At 48.8% G+C, this 19,567-nt stretch overlaps 2 protein-coding genes across 2 annotated transcripts; both read right to left on the bottom strand.

The window, feature by feature from the left end:
• Positions 1-7,600: 7,600 nt before the first annotated feature.
• Positions 7,601-9,459, bottom strand: LOC123184873 (hydroquinone glucosyltransferase). Its single transcript, XM_044596920.1, has one exon. The coding sequence runs from the start codon at positions 9,271-9,273 to the stop codon at positions 7,717-7,719; it is 1,557 nt and encodes a 518-aa protein (XP_044452855.1). The 5' UTR covers positions 9,274-9,459; the 3' UTR covers positions 7,601-7,716.
• Positions 9,460-11,588: 2,129 nt separating this feature from the next.
• LOC123187728 (BSD domain-containing protein 1) lies at positions 11,589-13,212 on the bottom strand. The gene has a single exon (XM_044599654.1). The coding sequence runs from the start codon at positions 13,113-13,115 to the stop codon at positions 11,775-11,777; it is 1,341 nt and encodes a 446-aa protein (XP_044455589.1). The 5' UTR covers positions 13,116-13,212; the 3' UTR covers positions 11,589-11,774.
• Positions 13,213-19,567: the final 6,355 nt, after the last annotated feature.

The raw sequence follows: 19,567 nt of genomic DNA, 5'->3' as shown, positions 1-19,567 counted from the left end.
AAGTGCCTCCTTATTATGCACAAAAAAATGAATACCCCCCCCCAGCTAGCTAGGACCCACCTTGCTGGGAGGCTAACTTGTGGGCCTACTAAGTTGACGGGGACGAAGGGCTTTGTCAACTTAGTCAATATGAACGATTCTAGCTCCAGTGACCGTACGATGTCCATCCAACGGCCGTAGTGCTTCTTCAACCTCTGGTCTTCTTGCTCCAGCCGCCCAAAGCAGCGCCGATCGTGCCGCATGCTCCTGCCTTCCGTGGCCGGCTGTGCTACTGCAGAGGCCTCACCGCCCCTACTATTCTCACCGCTGGCCAGGCTCTGCGGCGACGGTAGCCTCACACCGCAGCCGAACCAGTGAACCCTCGTAGTCCTCTCCGCGCGGGCTTCCACTGCCGCGTCGTCCCCTTCCTAGGCCTCGCCGTCGTCCACCGCCATGGTGCTCTCCGCGCGGCATGGTCAACGTGATCAAGGAACGACTTCCATCGGAAGAGTACTGTACGTGGAGAGGGTGACAGTTGGGTCCACGGCCACAACCCAGTTTTTTTGTGATTTGCCAAGTAAGTCACTTTGTCAGGCCTGTTGGGCTGCAAATCTTTCAAGACGAGGAGAGCTTTCATTCGGCTGGCCGAGAAAATGGCCCATTAGTAATGAGAAATGGGTTGTACATTTTTAAAACACATCAAACCGGCAATTAATTTCAAATATCTTTTTTTTCATTTCAAGATTTTAAATTACATTAATTTTTATTCATGGAGAATTTGTTGGATTTTATATTGATATACATTTATTTTAAAAATCAGTTTGAATGTGAGTCGAAATTTTGGGATTAAAAACGGTTCAGACCGCACCGAAATATGCAAATTTTCATATAATTTTTTAACCGTTGCCACAATATGGGCTGTAATGCTAACAAAAAGAATATGGGGTCCAAAAAAACCTTAAGAATTAGCAAGTGGGGTATAAATTATTAGAAATAATGGCAGATGCGCTGTATGCTGTTTTCCACAGATTTGAGGCTTTCCTAAAAAAAGATTGACGCACAATCACTGACTGTTGGATGTCCATCCAACGGCCGTCGTGCTTCTTCAATCTCTGCTCTTCCTGCTCCAGCCGCTCAAACAAGCGCCGGCGGGACTGCCTGCTCCCTCCTCCTCGCGGCCGGCTGTGCTGCCGCGCAGGCCTCACCGCCCGACCGTACTCCCATCGCTGGCCTAGCCATCCCTCTACTCACCCACACCTGCTGTTATTCTCCGGCGACGGCAGACGAACCAGTAAACCCTCGTACAGTCGTACTCCCCTCCGCGTGGGAAACAACTGCCGAGTCTTCCCTGCCTCCGTGTCGTCCCCTTCCTAGGCCTCGCCGTCGTCCACCGCCCTGGTGCTCTCGGCGCGGCGTGGTCAACGTGGTCAAGGAACGACTTCCATCGGACGTGGACTGTACGTGGAGAGGCTGACAGCTGGGTCCACGGCCGCAGCAAGGAAGTGCCTCCTTATTACGCGGAAAATAATGATTCCTCCACCTGACAGCTGGGACCCACCGGACGGGCCACTGTATTTCGCGAAAAAAACGTTTCCCCCTGACTGCTGGGACCCACCAGCTACATCTTCGCACGCAAGGAAGTGCGTCCGGGCAAAAAAAACGATTCGCCCCCTGACTGCTGGGACCCACCAGCTACATCTTCGCAGGCAAGGAAGTGCCTGACAGTCGGGACCCACCTGGTCGAAGCGTACGTAGCGTTGTTATTCTAGTTGCGAACGTGTACGTACATACTGGTCGATGTAGAGGCGCGCACGTGTCGTAGTAGAGGCGCGCACTTGTCGTAGTAGAGGCGCGCACGTAGCATGTACACGTACGTACAGCGGCCAGGGTGCAAGAAAGAAAATACGGCCACGTATGTGTACATACGGGCGGGGTCTCGAACGCCTACTCGCGCATACGTACGGCGAGGGCTCGTGTACATGGCTGGGTCGGAACGGAGAAACAGCGTCGTCGTCGTGTTCATGGGGAGGCAACGGAATGCGTCGTGTTCATGGGGAGGCAACGGAATGCGTCGTGTTCATGGGGAGGCAACGGAATGCGTCGTGTTCATCGGGAGGCAACGGAACGCGTGGGAGCCAACCGGCTGGGTCGGAACGGAATGCGTGGTCGTGTTCATCGGGAGGGCTTGGACGGAACAGGCGATGGAAACGAGGCCTGGCGTACCGCACAACGGAGGAAACGGACCTCCTACGTTCGGAACGGGGTCCTGTTGATCGGGAGGGGTCTGGCGTACCGCAAAACGGAGGAAACGGACCTCCTACGGTCGAAACGGGGGTCCTGTTCATCGGGAGGGGTGTGGCGTACCGCAAAACGGAGGAAACGGACTTGTGTTGGAGCGCTACGGTCGAAACGGGGGTCCTGTTCATCGGGAGGGGTGTGGCGTACCGCAAAACGGGACTCCACGGGATACTGTTCATCTCCACCGTCGACCCCCTCCAGCCTCCACGAGCTACTGTTCATCCACCGTCGACCTCCTCCAGCCTCCACCTGCGACTGTTCATCCACGGGCTCCTGTTCATCCAGCCTCCACCGCGCGCTACTCCACCGGCTACTGTTCAACCAGCCCTCTCCACGGGCTCCTGTTCAACCACCCCTCCACGGGCTACTGTTCATCCTGCCCTCCACCGTCTACTGTTCATCCTGCCCTCCACAGGGTGGTCCTGTTCATCCAGCGCTCCACGGGGTCCTGTTCATCCAGCCCCAACCGGCTCGATCGATCGGGGTTCTGTTCATCCAGAGGCAACACCACGGGGTCCTGTTCATCCACCCCCACCGGGAACTGTTCATCCAACCCCCCCCCCCGCAACGCTCACTGTTCATCTAGAGGCAGCATCGATCGGCTTCAGTTAGCAGCAGTAGCGAAGGAATCGCTCGATCGGGTTCAGTTAACAGCCATCGATCGGTCGCTCGGGTTCAGTAACGCGTAGCCTGCAGTGCAATCACTCGGGTTCAGTTAGAGCCCAACACCTCGCTCGGGTTCAGTTAGAGCCCAACGCCTCGCTCGGGTTCAGTTAGAGCCAAAGCCTCGCACACACGCGCGTACGTGTACGAGAGAAACGCGTATCGCTCGGCCCCCAACCTCCCACCGTAACCGGGAACTCCCCGAAATTTTCCTCGCCCTCGCTTCTACCATGGTTTTTTTTCGTCATGGACGGCCCAAAGAATGTCATGCAGCTGCGTCTCCGGCCCACCCAGGACGAAAAGCCCATTTTCTGTCATGATTTTTTGTCATAGAAGTAGGAGCCCACCACATCTATGATGATACCGGGGTTTGTCACAATTATCGTCATAGAAGTGTCATATGTATGACAGAAAAAAATTCGTTCGGCCCAAAATGTCACGGATGTGTCTTTTTTTGTAGTGTAATAAGTAGATGATGGGTTGCTAGAGTAAGAGAAGCTTAAAGCCTAGTTTATGCGCTATTTCATAAGGGCTGATTTGGATCCATATGTTTCATGTTATGGTTAGATTTATCTTAATTCTTTTTTCGTAGTTGCGGATGCTTGCGAGAGAGGATAATCATAAGTGGGAGGCTTGTTCAAGTAAGAACAGCACCCAAGCACTGGTCGGCCCACATATCAAATTATCAAAGTAGCGAACGCGAATCAAATGAACATGATGAAAGTGAATAGATGAAATTGTAATGTGTCCTCGAGAACACTTTGCTTATACAAGAGACCGTTCCTGCCTGTCCTTTGCTATAAAAAGGATTGAGCTACCTTGCTGCACCTTTGATACAATTGCTACTTGTTGCTCGTTACAAATTATCTTGCTATCAAACTATCTGGTACCGTGCTTGCAGAGAATACCTTGCTGAAAACCGCTTGTCATTTCCTTCTGCTTCTCATTGGGTTTGACACTTTTACTTATCGAAAGGACTATGATTGATCCCCTATACTTGCGGGTCATCATTCACTGATTTAGTTTTCTCCATCCACAACTTGCGATATTGGCGCTTGAGCACTTGCGCCTGAGCCTTTGTGACGCGGTCTTCTCCAATCGTCATCTCCTTGAGGTTGTCACATACCTTTGTTGTCTCAAACTCCCCAAATGTCATCATCACGAAAACTGGCACGGCCTAGGCTATGGCGGCCATGGCACCTTCGTCACGCTCCTTGTTAACGTCATCGTTCGTGATTGTCTGCCACACTCTGAGGGTTCAGAGTATAATCTTCATCTGTATTTCCCACATGTCGTAGTTGGCGCTAGTCGGCATCGTGTACTGGATGGGGATGTTGCGATGTGACGGTATGTTGGTGCCGCTTGTTCCCCCATCACTAATCATTGATTTACCGCCCTTCTTCACTTTGTCACTGTTCTTGTTTGCTTTGGAGCCGCCATTGCCGGACATGGAGTTGATCGACTCCTCGTCGATCTTGTCTCCATTGTCGACCATCGAGGATCTAGATACCATGGCCAAGCTCATACGAGCACCGCCGACATGGTTGTCCACGCACATGAGCTCCTCTCCTGGTCGTGCCACGGGTGCAGGAGGTCGCCACTCCCAGCGGCAACACATGTGAGCTCGTCAATGGCGTGGATGGCCTCGTCGAAGCTGTCATAGGAGGCCGAGATGACGAGTGGTTCGAACAAATATCGGCTCCACGAGAGGGGCAGAGCAGATTCGAGGAAGAAGAAGGGAGAAGTTTGTGGGGCGACTAGGGATGGGTGGCCGACGAGGAAGATGCAGGGCGCCGCCTTGTGACCTAGGGCTTAATGCCTAGTTAATCCACCCATATACTACTGCCATGTGGGCCCAAACAATGTAGTCATATGATTAACTTAATTTTATTTGGGGTTCATGCTAATTACATGATTAGTTTGACTAAGTTGAGTGGACTTCGACCTGGCCCCACATGTCATGGGTGGGCCTCACGACCAATTAACAGTCAACAAACGGTGTTGACTGTTGTATGCCATGTCAGTGCTTACAGGTGGGCCCAACCGATCAGAAAATCGGTTTACATCGCTTTAAACCAGTTGATAGTGTTTATTGCAAAAATTATGTGCAAACAGATAGGAGTAGATTTTAGTAACGGTAATGTAAAGTGGTGGTAAAATAAAGGGATCGGCTACTGATCAGGTGACTAAATCCTCACTTTGGGTCACTTTTTTTGTATTGCGTCTTGTGCGCTCTCCTAACGTGAGCTTTGCTGGATGATTTTTCCGTAGTTGCTTTGTTGAATCAATTGATAGGACTATGCATGCATGTCACATACATATAAAATGCACAGTTTAAGCCTACGGTAATTTTGCATAGGATTATATTTTTAATAGCATAGTAGGCCATTATAAAATGAATTATACTTTAGTTGCTAATACAATCTCCGTTCAAATTACTTGTTTTAGATTTGTCTAGATACAAATGTATCTAGACAAGTAATTTAGAACGAAGAGATCACAACAGTAACTAGTGTCACACCAAAGTAACATAAAACTAAAAGAAATGAACATAAACAAAAGAAAAAATACAAATCCAAAATATGGAGTGCATGCATGTTTGTTGCTTCTTTTCATCATGTACCCATTCATCGATTTAGGAGGATGAAAGGACCCACCATTTTGGCATCGTGTGCATGCTATTTCCTGGGCATGTCATACATATATGGGTTACACGTACATGCCATTCACAACTAAACTTTGCTCAATAAATGGAAAGGAAATATGCATCCGCGCTCACTAAACGCAAATTTAAGCCAAAGCTAATACAAAACTAAAAACAAAACATAATTTGTTCTAAGAAAGAATGAATTAAGGGCATTGGTAATACCTGAAATAAGAAAGAAAAAATAAAACACAGAACAGCTGCCGGACAGCTCTACTGATCTTCTCTCTCTTCAGAAAAATGAAACCTTCTCAAAGACTCCCTTTGCACTGAGAACACAATTCAGAACCCTCCTTCTCACAAGAAGGCAAACCTTGTATGTTGATCGAATCTTCTTTCACATCCAGAAGAGAGGCAGTGGGCTATCCGAGAGAGCGGTTCAGGTGACTACCGGAGTCATTGATTAAGCAGGTCAGATGGGCTTAGTAGGGCTCGAACCGACAATATCACTGTTATGAGCGGTATGTTTCAACCAATTAAACTATAAGCCCAATCGGATCTGTACATGCCGGGAAGAGCGGACAGAAAGAGGAAATAATGATACAAAATTGCACACAATCGGTATAGAAATTACATTGTTTCATAATATGCAAAAATAAGCATATAGTAGTGGATTTTTAGACAACGGTATGAATTACACACACATTGCATAAAAATTAGTGAGTATATATTCCAAAGGCCGAGCCACCTTGTACTTTCTCTGCCCCCCCCCCCCCCCAACCCATACTAATAGTAAAAAAAACCTAAAAACAAAAAATTGAAGTTTGCTAGGGAAGAATGAATTAGTGGCATTAGTATTACCCTTGCAGAAGAAAGATAATGAAAACTAAAACAAACAATGACAAAATTTGCATAGAAGTTACACAAAAATTGTGCTATTTTATAATATACAAGAATAATCATATAATAGTGGAATATTTGCGATAAGAAGTTTCTTAAGTAGGAATGGATTAGTGGCATTGGTATTACCATTAAGAAGAAATAAAATGAAATAAAAGCAAAATAATCAAAATACTGAAGTTGTCTAAGAAAGAATGAATTAATGGCATTGCTATTGCCCTTTAAGAATAAAGAATAAAATAAAAACAAAAAAATGAAGATTTTGAAAGAAGAATGAATTAGTGGCATTGGTATTAGCATTTAAGAGGAAATAACTTTTTAAAAATCAAACGGTGATTTTTTTGCACATAATATACAAAAAAATGCCCATTTTTATAATACGCAAGGATAATCATATAGTGCAGTTTTCACATAAAGAAGTTTCCTAAGTCGGAATTAATTAGTGGCACTGATATTACCCTTAAAGAATAAAGATAATGAAAAAAGTTCAAAGAAACTAGCACCCAACTTTGCACTGAAATTACACTTTTGTAGTATGCAAACAATTAAATAATACTGTAGTTTTCAGACATATTACATAGTATTTGTGTGTGTACATTTAGACTCAACCCACGTCCCAGAAATACGTACAAAAGAAAACACATAACAAAAGAAAAAGAACGCATAAAAGCCAAAAAAGCGAAACAATAACAAAGGGAAAGTGGGATGGACTGGACAGTACAGGTAATGGGCTTCAGCCAGCAGCAAATTAAAAAAAGTCAAAATAAAAGCAGCACAACCCAGCTCACAAAACAGTCCAGAAAAAATCACAGCACATATCTCAGAGTAAGAATCAATGATTAAGAAATTAACTGACCCAAATTCAAAATTCAGGCTACGTACATCTAGCAATTTTCAAAATAAAATGCATGACGCAAATGTGATGGTTTTATACTATTCACTCATGCAATTGTTGGAGGTGGATCCTCTAACTTGAAGGAGGGAAGTCACCTAAGCTACAATTTCCTAACTTCCCTCCTTCACTTCCATATGATTAAGACTAAAATGACTTGAATTAATTTGCAAATTATAAATCTACTATACATTTACAAAAATTACATACAAACAAAATTATGATGCAATAAAATTAATTTTAAATTTATTTATATTAACAGTAATTGTGTACATTATCTATTTAAGTAGATAATACAATGTTTGCTAAAGTATCCGTGACTTTTCTTCTCTGTTTTACACTAGTTTGCACCGTAGTTTAGATGACTTTCTTTCTTCATGTCAGAGAATCCACTCTCTATGCCAAGCGCCACCTTCAACTTGACGGCGACCTCCTCGAGCGCCCGGCGCGACGGCCCCTCTGGTGACCACGCACCTGCTGCCGCTTTCTGCAGGCTCTCGGCCCGGCGCCGCAACTTTTGGCCCTCCTCCACGAGTTCCTTCACGGCGGTGGCAATCTCGTGGCGCGTCACCAAGCATCGATCGTCCTCTCGTGCCGCCGGCACCCGCAGCGCCACCCCGAGCTTCTCTTCCAGGATAACGGCGTTCATCCCCTGCTCCGCGTACAGCGGCCACGCGAGCATCGGCACACCGCACACCACGCTCTCCAGCGTCGAGTTCCACCCGCAGTGCGACACGAAGGCGGCGGTCGCGGGGTGGCACAGCACGCGCACCTGAGGCGCCCACGCCGCCACGGCTAGGCCCCTGCCACTTGTCCTCGCCAAGAAGCCCTCTGGGAGCCACGCCAACGGATCGTCGCCACCGGCGCCGCAATGGCCGCCGTCGGTGCTTGGCATCCGCACGACCCAAAGAAACCTTTGGCCGCTCGCCTCCAGCCCGGCCGCGAGCTCGGCCGTCTGCTCCACAGAAAGTGCTCCGCCGCTCCCGAAGGCGACGTACACCACGGAGCCGACCGGCTGACGATCAAGCCACTCCAAGCATGGCGACGACGCGCCCGCGGCGGCTTCCTCGGGGTCTGGCCGCCGGACAAATGGCCCCACCGAGAACACCGGCGGGAAGAAGACCTCGCCCGCAGCTTGCTCTGGTACCGCCAGCCGCTTGAAGGCTTCCGCGGTGCCAAGTTCCATCTCGTAGAACGTGTTCACCGGTATGCCATCGGCGAGGCGATAGCTCCGGACCAGCTCGACAAGTTTCGCGTAACGCGGGTTCGTGAAACTGGCGCGGAACGCGTCCGGCATGTCGGCGCCGCACAGCGACACGCCGCCGGGAAGCTCGAGAGGCACCGCAACGTCGCGGTACTCGCCCGGAGCGGCGCCGTCGTGGAGCTCGACGATGTGGCGCGTGAGGGCGACCATGGCCAGGTTGCTGGGGAAGAAGAGGTAGCCGGGGACGCCGAGCTCGGCGGCGATGGGCAGCGCCATGGGGCAGAGGAAGTCCGGCACGACTGCGGCGAGCAGGGTGGTGGAGTAGACGGAGCGAAGGAGGGCGCGGATGTTGGGGAGGGAGCGGCGGGCGAGCTCCGCGAGCACTCTGCCCTCGTGGACGTTGGCGGGGAGGTCGTCCATCTGGACGGCGGGGAGCGCGGCGACGGCGACGGAGGCCGGGAGGCACGGGGTGAGCCGGTCTGCATCTACTGGGGCGGAGAGGTTGGTGAAGGTGACGATCGTGGCCGAGAAGCCGAGCTCCACGAGCCGCCGCGCCAGCTCGGCCATTGGAATGAGGTGGCCGGCGCCGGGGCTGGCCAGAAGCACGACGTGCGGCCGCGGCGGCGCTTTGGGTGGCGCCGAGGCTGAGGCGGGGGCGGAGGCGGAGCCAGCAGTGTTGGTGAACGACTCCATCCGCGGTGAGAGTGAGAGATTCTAGCTGCTTGTCCTGTATAGAGAACTCGGGCCATCACCAATCAGCAGCAGTGCATGTAGTTAATGCATGCTTTGATGCTACTCCATCAGTTGACAAAATTGCTCGTCCGTAGTACTTTGCACATGGATGGTTCAGAAAACAAAACAGTGGGCACCGCCTGCTCCACGAACTTCATGTCTATACATCTACGGATAATGATTAGACAGACCCCCTCTTCTAGCCGCTAAAACCTGCTCATTTCCGATTAGATGGTAAGTCCGATCGACTCCTTGACTTTTACTTGGAAAAAAGCTATGCATTGCAACGGAGGAAGAAAAAATGTCACACTCTGCTAACACAATAACCTTGACTCAAGATCTTAATAGGTCCACGCATGCATCCCATCTATGTTGCCACTTGTCCTCCTTTACACCCTCGCTGATGGTGGTCTGAATGCTCACTCAATCATAACGCTTTTAAACGTTATCAATCCTAAGACGTCTCCTTCTCTTTATTGGCATGAGACGACAAATCTACTTTTTTCTATAAGGTTTTGACGAGGCGTGCATCGGTTATATATGGTTTCTTTCGTCTCTAAGGTGTTCATTTTCAATCCGGATCGGCACTGATATGAAAGAAAGAAGAATCATGCTCTATTCATTAAGATTGCATCCTAAATATCATTTCTTAATTGCTAACAGGTAAATAACATCATGTCCAGATTCTACACATTTTTCTAATCAATTTTCATATATAATATGTTAAATTTAAAGTTAGGCTTAAAAGATGTGTATTTAAAAAAAGTTGATATGTACTACGAATTGATTAACCCAAATGTAAGGGGGTTTCCTGCAGAAGTAAAACTATGACTTAAAACTGGCCTGCGTGTTGATTATCAGGAGCATCGGGAGGTTATGCAAAAGTTAAAATCTGACTTAAAACTGAACCGGGAGTTCATTACCAAACACATTAGGGAGTTTTTTGTAAAATAACATAACAGGCCAAGAATAATTATTTCCTTTTTATTAGTAGGTACTCTGCTTTGGTGTCAATGATATGTACATTGGAGCAGAGCTAGGTTGTTTTTAAGCCTCTCCAAGTTCTTTCTACTCCACATCATTCAGTTTGCTTCTTCAAGAGTGTTGGTTTTAAGCCTCTCCAAGTTCTTTCAACTCCACATCATTCAGTTTGCTTCTTCAAGAGTGTGTTCAGTTGGGGAACCAACTGTAACGGAATGGAATGGTTCCATTCCAAAGGAACATGTTAGATTTCAATTCTGCTTTTGGTAGGTGCAAAAAAGTAGAATGGGTTGGTTCCATTCCTGTGTTTGGTTGGCGAGATGTAATTAGAAGTGGAATATCCACAGCATACTATCTGCTAGAAATCGATATCATCTTTAGGAGAAAGGAACGCCGTTACGATCAAATGCAAGTCAAGTTTGTCTCTATGAGCTAAGGCAAATATGGTGCTTCAAACGAATGTATGACACTAGTTCAGCACATGCCAACAGATTTCACTATGTAACTTATCAAAAGGCGTCACACATCAAAACACAGATCATGAGACCAAACAATTTTCTTTTGCAGGGGATGGGATCAAAGATGTTAATCCGCAATGTAATAAATGTTAGTACAATCGTACAGACGAGCTACGTCAGCATTTCCAAAGTGACATGCTGAAAACATGCCCTCTTTAGAAGAGGTTAGTAATAAACAGACCTCATAAAACTGTCCAGAAATGCAATTCCAATTAACATCTACTAGTGTATTAAAGATGTGGTGGAATATCTTAGAGAAAGAATACCATGACCTCTTCTATTACTGTTATCACACTAGATGAACTGAACTAGTCTTTGGCATTGTCAAGAGCATAAGAAACAAGCTCTGGTTCTAAGAAGTTAAAAGTTACAGCTTACTCATGGCTGATTCACAAGGCTAAATTTATTTCAGCCTGAAGATGTTGATAGTTCTTTTCTTCCAAATAATGCAATTGAGCTGTCACAGTAGTCTCAACTCTAAGGCACTAATTTGTATCCACTGTTATTGGAGAAAGCTTGGCGTTTAATGCATGAAAGCATAGATCGGTGAGGGGAAATAACAACTTATGCAGTACAAAATCATGCACATTATTGACTACGAAAAGCCAAGAGGATACAAATCAATGAACCTAGGTAATGGTATATTAGTATGTCCTGAGTGAAAGGATGTCCTGAAAGAAAATTGTTCAAACGTTTGTTACAAATTTCTTTTGTAATCAACATCCATTAAATGAAATAATTGTCAAATGAAACAACATATTTACAGTAACACAAACATACTAGCAAATTGACGCATTGCCAAGTGCCACTTGATAACATCAAACTTGAGTTTACACACGTATCCATAATATAAGCATCGCAGCTAAACCAATGTTTATTGGTCACATGATAGTATCTTGCACAAGTAATGGTATAAAAAATTTGTAGACAATACAATCGACACTACCATACCAGAATGGCTTTTCAGGCCTTATCATCATCATCATCCTCAATGTCCCAACTCAAATCCTCGTCGTCTTCCGCAACACTGAGCCTCTTATGTAGCTCCTCCTTTGGAGCAGAGCTTGAGCCATGAGCGCTCCCCTTCTTCTCTTCATGCTCCCCGAGATCCTCAATCTCGTCCCATTCGAGATCCTCCTCGGTCGCTGTTCGCTGTCTAGAAACCATGGAGTAGTCACTATCCTTGCTTGAGTCACTTGTCTCATGCTTTGTCCCTTCTTTCGCTGCAGCATCGCCAGCAGTAGAATGTGGTTCCTCAGCAGCAGTTTTCTTGTCACTTGATTCTTCGACATTCAATTTGGATGCATCTTCCTTCTCCTCCTCCTTGTCCACTACAACCATAGAGCTACCGAAAACTTCCGGCTGCGGTAAATCGGCATTCTTCTGTTCCTTATCCAGAGCACCAGCCTCTTCAACTGCATTGACTCTGCCTTCTGCCTCCAGTTTCTCATTTTCTCTTTCCTGTACTTCAGGTTTCGGTTCTTCTTTGATCGGCGCTTGCTTGATCGCCTCCTCTTTTGCTGGCTCCTCCTCCTCGACCTCGTCATCCACCTCCCAGCTCAGATCCTCCTCTTCCTCCTGCGCGATGACCCGCTTGACGAGCTTGGCCCTGGCGTCCTCCTGCTGCTTGAGCTTGTGGACGCGGTAAAAGTACCTGGCCCAGAACACCTCGCCCTCCACGGCGTCGGGGACGAGCCTGTCCACCATCCCCTCCACGGCGTCGCTCTCGTAGCAGAGCGCCTCGATCTCATCCTGCCTCTCCTGGAGGCTAAACCCCGCGCCCCAGGCCGCGAAGTCCTCGGCGTCCTCGGGATCGGCGGTGAAGGTGGCCGGATCCGACTGGAGCGCGCGGAGCAGCGCCTCGAAGCGGCTGTAGTACCTGAGGTGGCCCGAGGCGGGGCTGGGCTCGGAGTCGGCGTCGGAGGGCGCGGGCAGGGAGGCTGCGGAGGCGGCGGCGGTGGCGGCGACCTGGGCGATGGCGCCCTTGCCCTGGGCGACGATGTCGGCGAGGCCGTCGAGCGCGAGGGCCGAGGAGGGGAGGTCCCGGGCCGCCTGGGCGGCGGCCTCGCGGAGCGCGTCGGTCTCGCGGCGCAGGCCGGTGCTGAACTCGGCGAGGTCGCGGCGGTAGGCGTCGAGCACGGTCTCGGACTGGGAGGTGAGGGTCTTGAGCAGCCCGCCGAAGCCGCCCCACCCGCCCCCGTCGCCGGAGCCGGCGGGCGAGGAGGACCCCGCGGCGGCCTCCTCCGGCTCCGACGGCGGCGAGGCGGGGTCGGGCGCCGCGAGCGAGTTGAAGAGGAAATCCATGGCGGGCGGCGATTTGGATCCGGTTGGTCGGGGGGCCGTTGTCGTGGAATCGCGTGTGCTTTCTTCGTGGGGGAGTGGGGGTTGCTTTCGCTTGCGGGTGGGCCCGCGGGGAGGCGATGGTCCCACTTGCGGCTTGTGTGCTGTGCACGGGAGGGATGTCTTGGGCTGGCCTGCACGAATGTGGTTCCGTTTCGTGCATCGCAGGTTCTCCCGAATGGCACGCATGCACGTGCAGTTTCGGGCTTTCAAGTTTATACGAGCCTGCGAATCAACCTGTGGTTGAGTTGGTTAGGTGGACAGTGGTATTCTCAACCCATCAGAGTTCAAATCCTGGTGCTCGCATTATTCCTGGATTTATTTCAGGATTTCCAGCGATGCGCTTTCAGTGGGAGGAGACGTTTTCGTCGACGACGAGGCGCCTACGATGACTTCGTAAATCTCAAGATGATATGTCGGCTCAGTCTCTCGGAGGTGCTCATAGGGGTAGGGTGTGCGTGTGTGCGTTTATAGGGATGAGTGTATGCGCGTGTATATGAGCGCTTGTGTCTGTACTGATGCTCAAAAAAAAAGTTTATACGAGCCTACACATTTCATCGAAGAACAATAATGAAAAGTTTGAGACCAAAACACTTGAACGTGTCCAATGGGATGAGATAAAAGCATCTCTAGTGGATCCGGTATTTTACTCATCTTCATCCTCGCCATCATCGGAGCCGGAGCCGGACTTGCCCGTGCCGAGGTGATGCTCCATGAGGGAGTTGTAGAGCACTTGCGCGAGCTCCTACTCCTTTCGGAGTGCCGGCAGTCGCGCCGCTACGGCTTCGTCCCCAGTGGCGGCCGCCTCCCTTGACTCGAACCAAGCATGCTCGGTCGCTTGGCGGCGTTGCACCGCCGGATCAAAGATGCGGTGCAAGCAGGCAAAGTTCACCCATGTGCATGCTCCAGCGTTGCGGGACCGCGCGTCGCGGCAGCGCGCCTGCTCCTTGCGCCATTTTGGTACCGGAGGGCAGAGGGAGGAGCTCCCGGCCCCCTCGTCGTGGTCGCACTTGTGAGGTGGCCTGCCTCCTCGGCCGCCGACCCCCTCGGCCACCCCGGCCGACACCCACCGTTGACATGTTCGACAAGTTCGAGCGGGTAAATGCGCCGGAAATCGAGGCTGAAGTTCGCGTAATTTCTCACTGAATGAAAAGGAAACACGGTGAATGGGAATTGGGGAAAAGCCGGATGCGAATCCTAAATCGACCCAGAGCTGGCATATATACCGGTATCACTGGCGGTTTACGGGCCTCCCATAAATGTTTTATGGACCAGATCCTCTTTGGCGGACCTGCTCGGGCCAAAATTTTAGGCTGTCCCGTAAACCTGTCGAAAAAACGCATCTCGACGAGGTTATACAGGATCAACTAGAGATGCTCTAAGTCGTGGATCAAGGAGGTTCAAATCCCGGACTCCACCGACACTAGGGCTCCCGCCCCCTTTTACGTGTTTTTTCTAAGCTTGATTAGAGCTAGTATCTTGCTCAGAAGGACGAGGTGGCGACGGCTCTTTGAAGACATGATAAGGTTCTTTTCGTCTAACCCCCATCCCGACGGTGTGCTTAGTCATCGAATGGCGTCTGGAGGTGTTTCTTTGGTGTTTGTCTTCAATGGATCCGCAGTCTTCATTCATTCATCAACAATGGTTGTTGCTCTGGTGCATTAGTCATGTGGTGCCTTACCACGACGACTTATGAATGTCTACTACAATAAAGTTTGCTCGGTGTAAGGGCATATTTATCCCTAAGGTGTTTTGGTGATTGATGACAATGCTTTTGCGGACTAATCATGTGCCTTGAGTATTTCAGATGTTTCATCACTAGACACAAGATGGGTTTTTTGTCCCCCTCGAAGACTATTGAAGACGGCGTTTGTCTACGTTTCTTTTCCGTGGATTTGAGTCGTAGGAAAGCCGTACTATTAAGAGGGGGTCCGCTTTGGTAAGGCTAGGGTGGAATCAACACGTACACATCCTTTTCACACCCTATGAGCCTTCCCGCTTCGATGGAGATTTCATTCCCTTTTTTATGAGTATGATTTGGTCCCAGCGGTAGTACCGTGGTGCCCAGCGGTAGTACCGCCTGTGGGTCCTCAGCCGTACTACCGCTGCGGTACCAGGCTCCTACCGCGTCGACTCGAGGGGGTCGCCTCTCGTGTCGGATTGTGCGGCACTATGCAGCGGCAGTAGAAGCGGTAGTACCGCTCGAGAGCGGTAGTACCGCCCTACCACCGCGGTAGTACCGCACTGGGTCTGACTCCTGCTCATACGCTAGCCCTCCCAGACTGCATGGCAGTACCGCGAGGGGGAGCGGTAGTACCGCTGGTCCCAGCGGTAGTACCGCTGCCCCCTGCGGTAGTACCGCCCTCTGCGGGGCTGTTTTGGGGGGTAACGATTGGATTGTTCCCCCCTCTTTAAAAGGGGGTCTTCTTCTCCAAAGTTGACTCACCTCTTCCCCCAAAGCTCCATTATTGCTCCAAGCTCCATTTTCGCCCGATCTCTCTCCCTAGACAATCAAACTAGTTGATTTGCTCGGGATTGGTTGAGAAGGCCCCGATCTACACTTATACCAAGAGAAATTTGATTCCCCCATTAATCCCTAGCAGATCTTGTTACTCTTGGGTGTTTGAGCACCCTAGACGGTTGAGGTCACCACGGAGCCATAGTCCATTGTGGTGAAGCTTCGTGGTGTCGTTGGGAGCCTCCAATTAGGTTGTGGAGATTGCCCCAACCTTGTTTGTAAAGGTTTGGTCGCCGCCTCCAAGGGCACCAATAGTGGAATCACGGCATCTCGCATTGTGTGAGGGCATGAGGAGAATACGGTGGCCCTAGTGGCTTCTTGGGGAGCATTGTGCCTCCAAACCGCTCCAACGGAGACGTACTTCCCCTCAAAGGGAAGGAACTTTGGTAACACATCCTCGTCTTCACCGGCTCCACTCTTGGTTATTTCATACCTTTACTTGTGCAAGCTTATATTGTGTTGCATCTCTTGCTTGCTTGTGTGCTTGTTGTTGTTGCATCATATAGGTTGCTCACCTAGTTGCATATCTAGACAACCTACTTTGATGCAAACTTTAAATTGATAGAGAAAATGCTAAAAATTGTTAGTTGCCTATTCACCCCCCTCTAGTCGACTATATCGATCCTTTCAATTGGTATCAGAGCCTCGTCTCTTTTAAGGACTTTATCGTTCGAAGAGTATGGTTGACGTCGTAGACGGTGTGGAGGAGCACTCCGGTGCGAATCCGGCCTCGTCTACGGGTGATGGGGGAACCTCGGTCTCTCGTGAGGAATTCAATGTGGCCTTGGAGACATTGAAAACCTCCATGACGACCGAGGTTGAAAGCATGTTTAATAAATTCATTGAGGGGCTTAAACTATCCACCGCACCGTTGAAAGTGGGTGATCCCACTAACAAGGTGACGGATGCTAACTCCGACAAGGGGGATGCTACTAGTGAAAAAGCTCCTTCTTCTAGTGGTAAGAATGGCACCGGCATCTTTGCCCATGTGGAACCTCCACTTGTTTATGGTGGACCGATTCCCTCTACTCATTTGAATCATGTCGGTCCTCCCCCTAAGATTGTGAAAATGAGGACTTTGATTCTTGGGTTTATCGCTTTAAGCGTCATTTAAATCATGTGAATACTAATCTTTGGAGAATCATTGAAGAAGGTTTCTATTCGCATGACCCAAGCAACTTCACCCCTAGAGAAGCTGCGGATAATCAATTCAATGAGAATGCTCTCTTCATCATCCAAGATGCAATTCCACCCGAAGATCTCCCTCATCTTCTGCCCTTTGCCTTGGCCAAAGATGCATGGCTTTGTGTTGTCTCCCTCTATCGTGGAAGCGCAAGCATTCAACGCTCCAACTATGAAGTAGTGCAAGATGAAGCCGATGAGTTTGCAATGAAAGAAGATGAAGAACCTCATGAGCTTTATCGGAGAGTAACCAAACTCGCGGTCTCACTCCGAGATCATGGGAGCAAGGACACGGATGACAATTGGATCAAGTGCAAATTCCTCAAGGCAATTATGCCTTACCACAATGCCATGTCCTCCATCATTCGTCAAAGGCCGGACTTCCACACTTTGTCCTCAAGTGAAGTGTTGGATGAGTTTGTGGCCATGAGCATCTTGGACAAGACCGCCGACAATGTGGTGCTACGTTCTCAAAGAGCAAAGAAGCCCAACCTTGCATTAAAGGCCAAGGTTAGTGTGGAAGAAGAGGACGAAGAAGAAGAAGAGGAGAGCAACCCCGAAGATACAAAGTATGCCTATCATGAACACATAGCTCTTGCTTCAAGGCAATTTTGGAGCAAGAAAAACTCAAGGCCCAACTTCAACAAGAACAACTCAAGTGGCACAAAGGGCAAGCAACGTGTGAGGACTTGCTATAATTGTGGCAATGTGAGCCATTTTGTTGCGGAGTGCCCGTATAAGAAGAGGGAATACAATGGTGGCAAGCTCATCCGAAAGGACAAAGCCAACTCTTTCCCAAACAAGAGCAACTTCACCAAGAAGACTCCTCCCAAAGCGTTGGTGGTACAAGAAGAGTACAATGAGGATGATGATGATGATGATGATGATGAGGATGAGTTGGTTGCCATGGCCTCCGTTGCCATTGCGACAACTCCACGAGTGTCACTCTTCGACTCACCCAATGAGAGCATCACCGCCAAGTGCCTCATGGCTAAAGCCACCAACAAGGTAACCCCCAACGTCAAAACTACCATAATTAATAATCCTTCTTTGACGGATTGCATTGATGAACATGATAGACCTAATGTGGAGGAGAATGAGTTTGAGTCCTTTATGGGCAAACTCTAGGGTAAATCCAAGAAGCACTTCATTGCTCTCTTGGAACAACTTGGTGAAGCCAATGACATGATCGAAGCTCACGAAGATACCATCTCTAAGATGGAGGGGCATAGTCGTGACTATGCCGATGAGATTTCGGATCTTTGCAATGCTCTTGAGAAAGAGTGTGGTCTTCATTTGGCTCTTGAGGAGTCACATAACGATGATCACGCTAAGTTAAAGAAAGATCTTGATCATGCTATTGTTGTTTCTTGTGTGCTAAACTCTGAGAAGGCCAAGCTTGGGGTTGATCTTGCTAGACTCAAAGAGGAGTTCGACCTACCTGACAAGGCTCACAAGGTCTTGAAGGGTACTCATGCTAGCCTCAAAGAGTCTCATGATCAACTTCAAGTAAAGCTAACCAAGGAGAAAGCCACATCTTACATTCTTAAGAAGTTTCTCCCCACTTCTACCAATTCTCTCAACATGCACGTTGTCCACATCAACTTCATGCCATGTCACCAATTTCCACAACGGCATTCATTTTGTTTGCAGCCGTTAAGACATGCAACCTTCCAGCTCAGCTTCCTTTACTTCAGTCTATGGTCGGCATGCATTTTGTTTGCAGCTGTTAAGACATGCAACCTTCTAGCTCAGCTTCCTTTACTTCAGTCTACAGTCGGCATGCATTTTGTTTGCAGCCATTAAGACATGCAACCTTCCAGCTCAGCTTCCTTTACTTTAGTCTACGGTCTGGGCCGCCATATCATCCATGCAAATGACGCAAAAAGAAACGGATGGTTCTTAATATCCCCACTATCTCATGGCCCTTCAACTTTTCCATGTACGTTTCAGAAAAAAAACTTCTCCATGTAAAGAGCAACCCAAGAGGCGTTGAGAAGTTGTTTTCACCTTTAAATACCTCATCAGAGCACAAATGTTCATGCCTGTCCTTTCCTTTTTTTTCTTATACAACGTGTTCCTAAATAGCAATGATTCATTATTGAGGTCAGTTTCTCCATAAAAGACTAGAGGTGATGGAGACGGAGACACTGACGAGGGAGCGAGGCATTGCATGCATGTTGTCCACCATACATGCCAAGTTGGATGGCCGGACACAGAGACGCTACTACCACTACTGATTATGTTGCTGACGCCATGAAGCGCTCAATCTAGGCCATCCGTCCCGCCTTCTACCGAAGCATCATATGCAACACAACAGGTCGCTCACACATGACTCCCTCATCGCTTGATTTCTTTCCTTCAAGTACATGTCTGATTTCTATCCCCTACACGAGCAGGTCACCATGCTGCGCCAGACCGTTACGATGCCCAGTTAGCCTTCACATGCATATGCATGCTGCATCTACTCCTCGCAGTGTATATTGATACCGCTGCGTGTGCTGCACATCCAGTTGCTGTGGGGAGAAAGAGCCTACAAGTCTTTATACTGTTTTCAGCACAAACGTCAGAATTTTCTTTGCAACCAGGATGCTAGATAGTAGACATACTTGCGACACTATATAGAAGTTGAGTGTAGTCACGTGCCTAAGAAATATTAAAGCAAGGAATTCATTCAAGGTGTAGACAGAGCTATTTCATGCCCTGATGGTCATGT

Source organism: Triticum aestivum, chromosome 2A, assembly GCF_018294505.1.
Source record: "Triticum aestivum cultivar Chinese Spring chromosome 2A, IWGSC CS RefSeq v2.1, whole genome shotgun sequence".
NCBI lineage: Eukaryota > Viridiplantae > Streptophyta > Magnoliopsida > Poales > Poaceae > Triticum > Triticum aestivum.
The sequence above is the reverse complement of the archived record's forward strand: the minus strand, read 5'-3'. Positions and strand labels throughout refer to the sequence as shown.

What these genes read in the sequence shown, in the direction of transcription:
- LOC123184873 (XM_044596920.1), bottom strand. Translation starts at nt 9,273, where the DNA reads ATGGAGTCGTTCACCAACACTGCTGGCTCCGCCTCCGCCCCCGCCTCA.
- LOC123187728 (XM_044599654.1), bottom strand. Translation starts at nt 13,115, where the DNA reads ATGGATTTCCTCTTCAACTCGCTCGCGGCGCCCGACCCCGCCTCGCCG.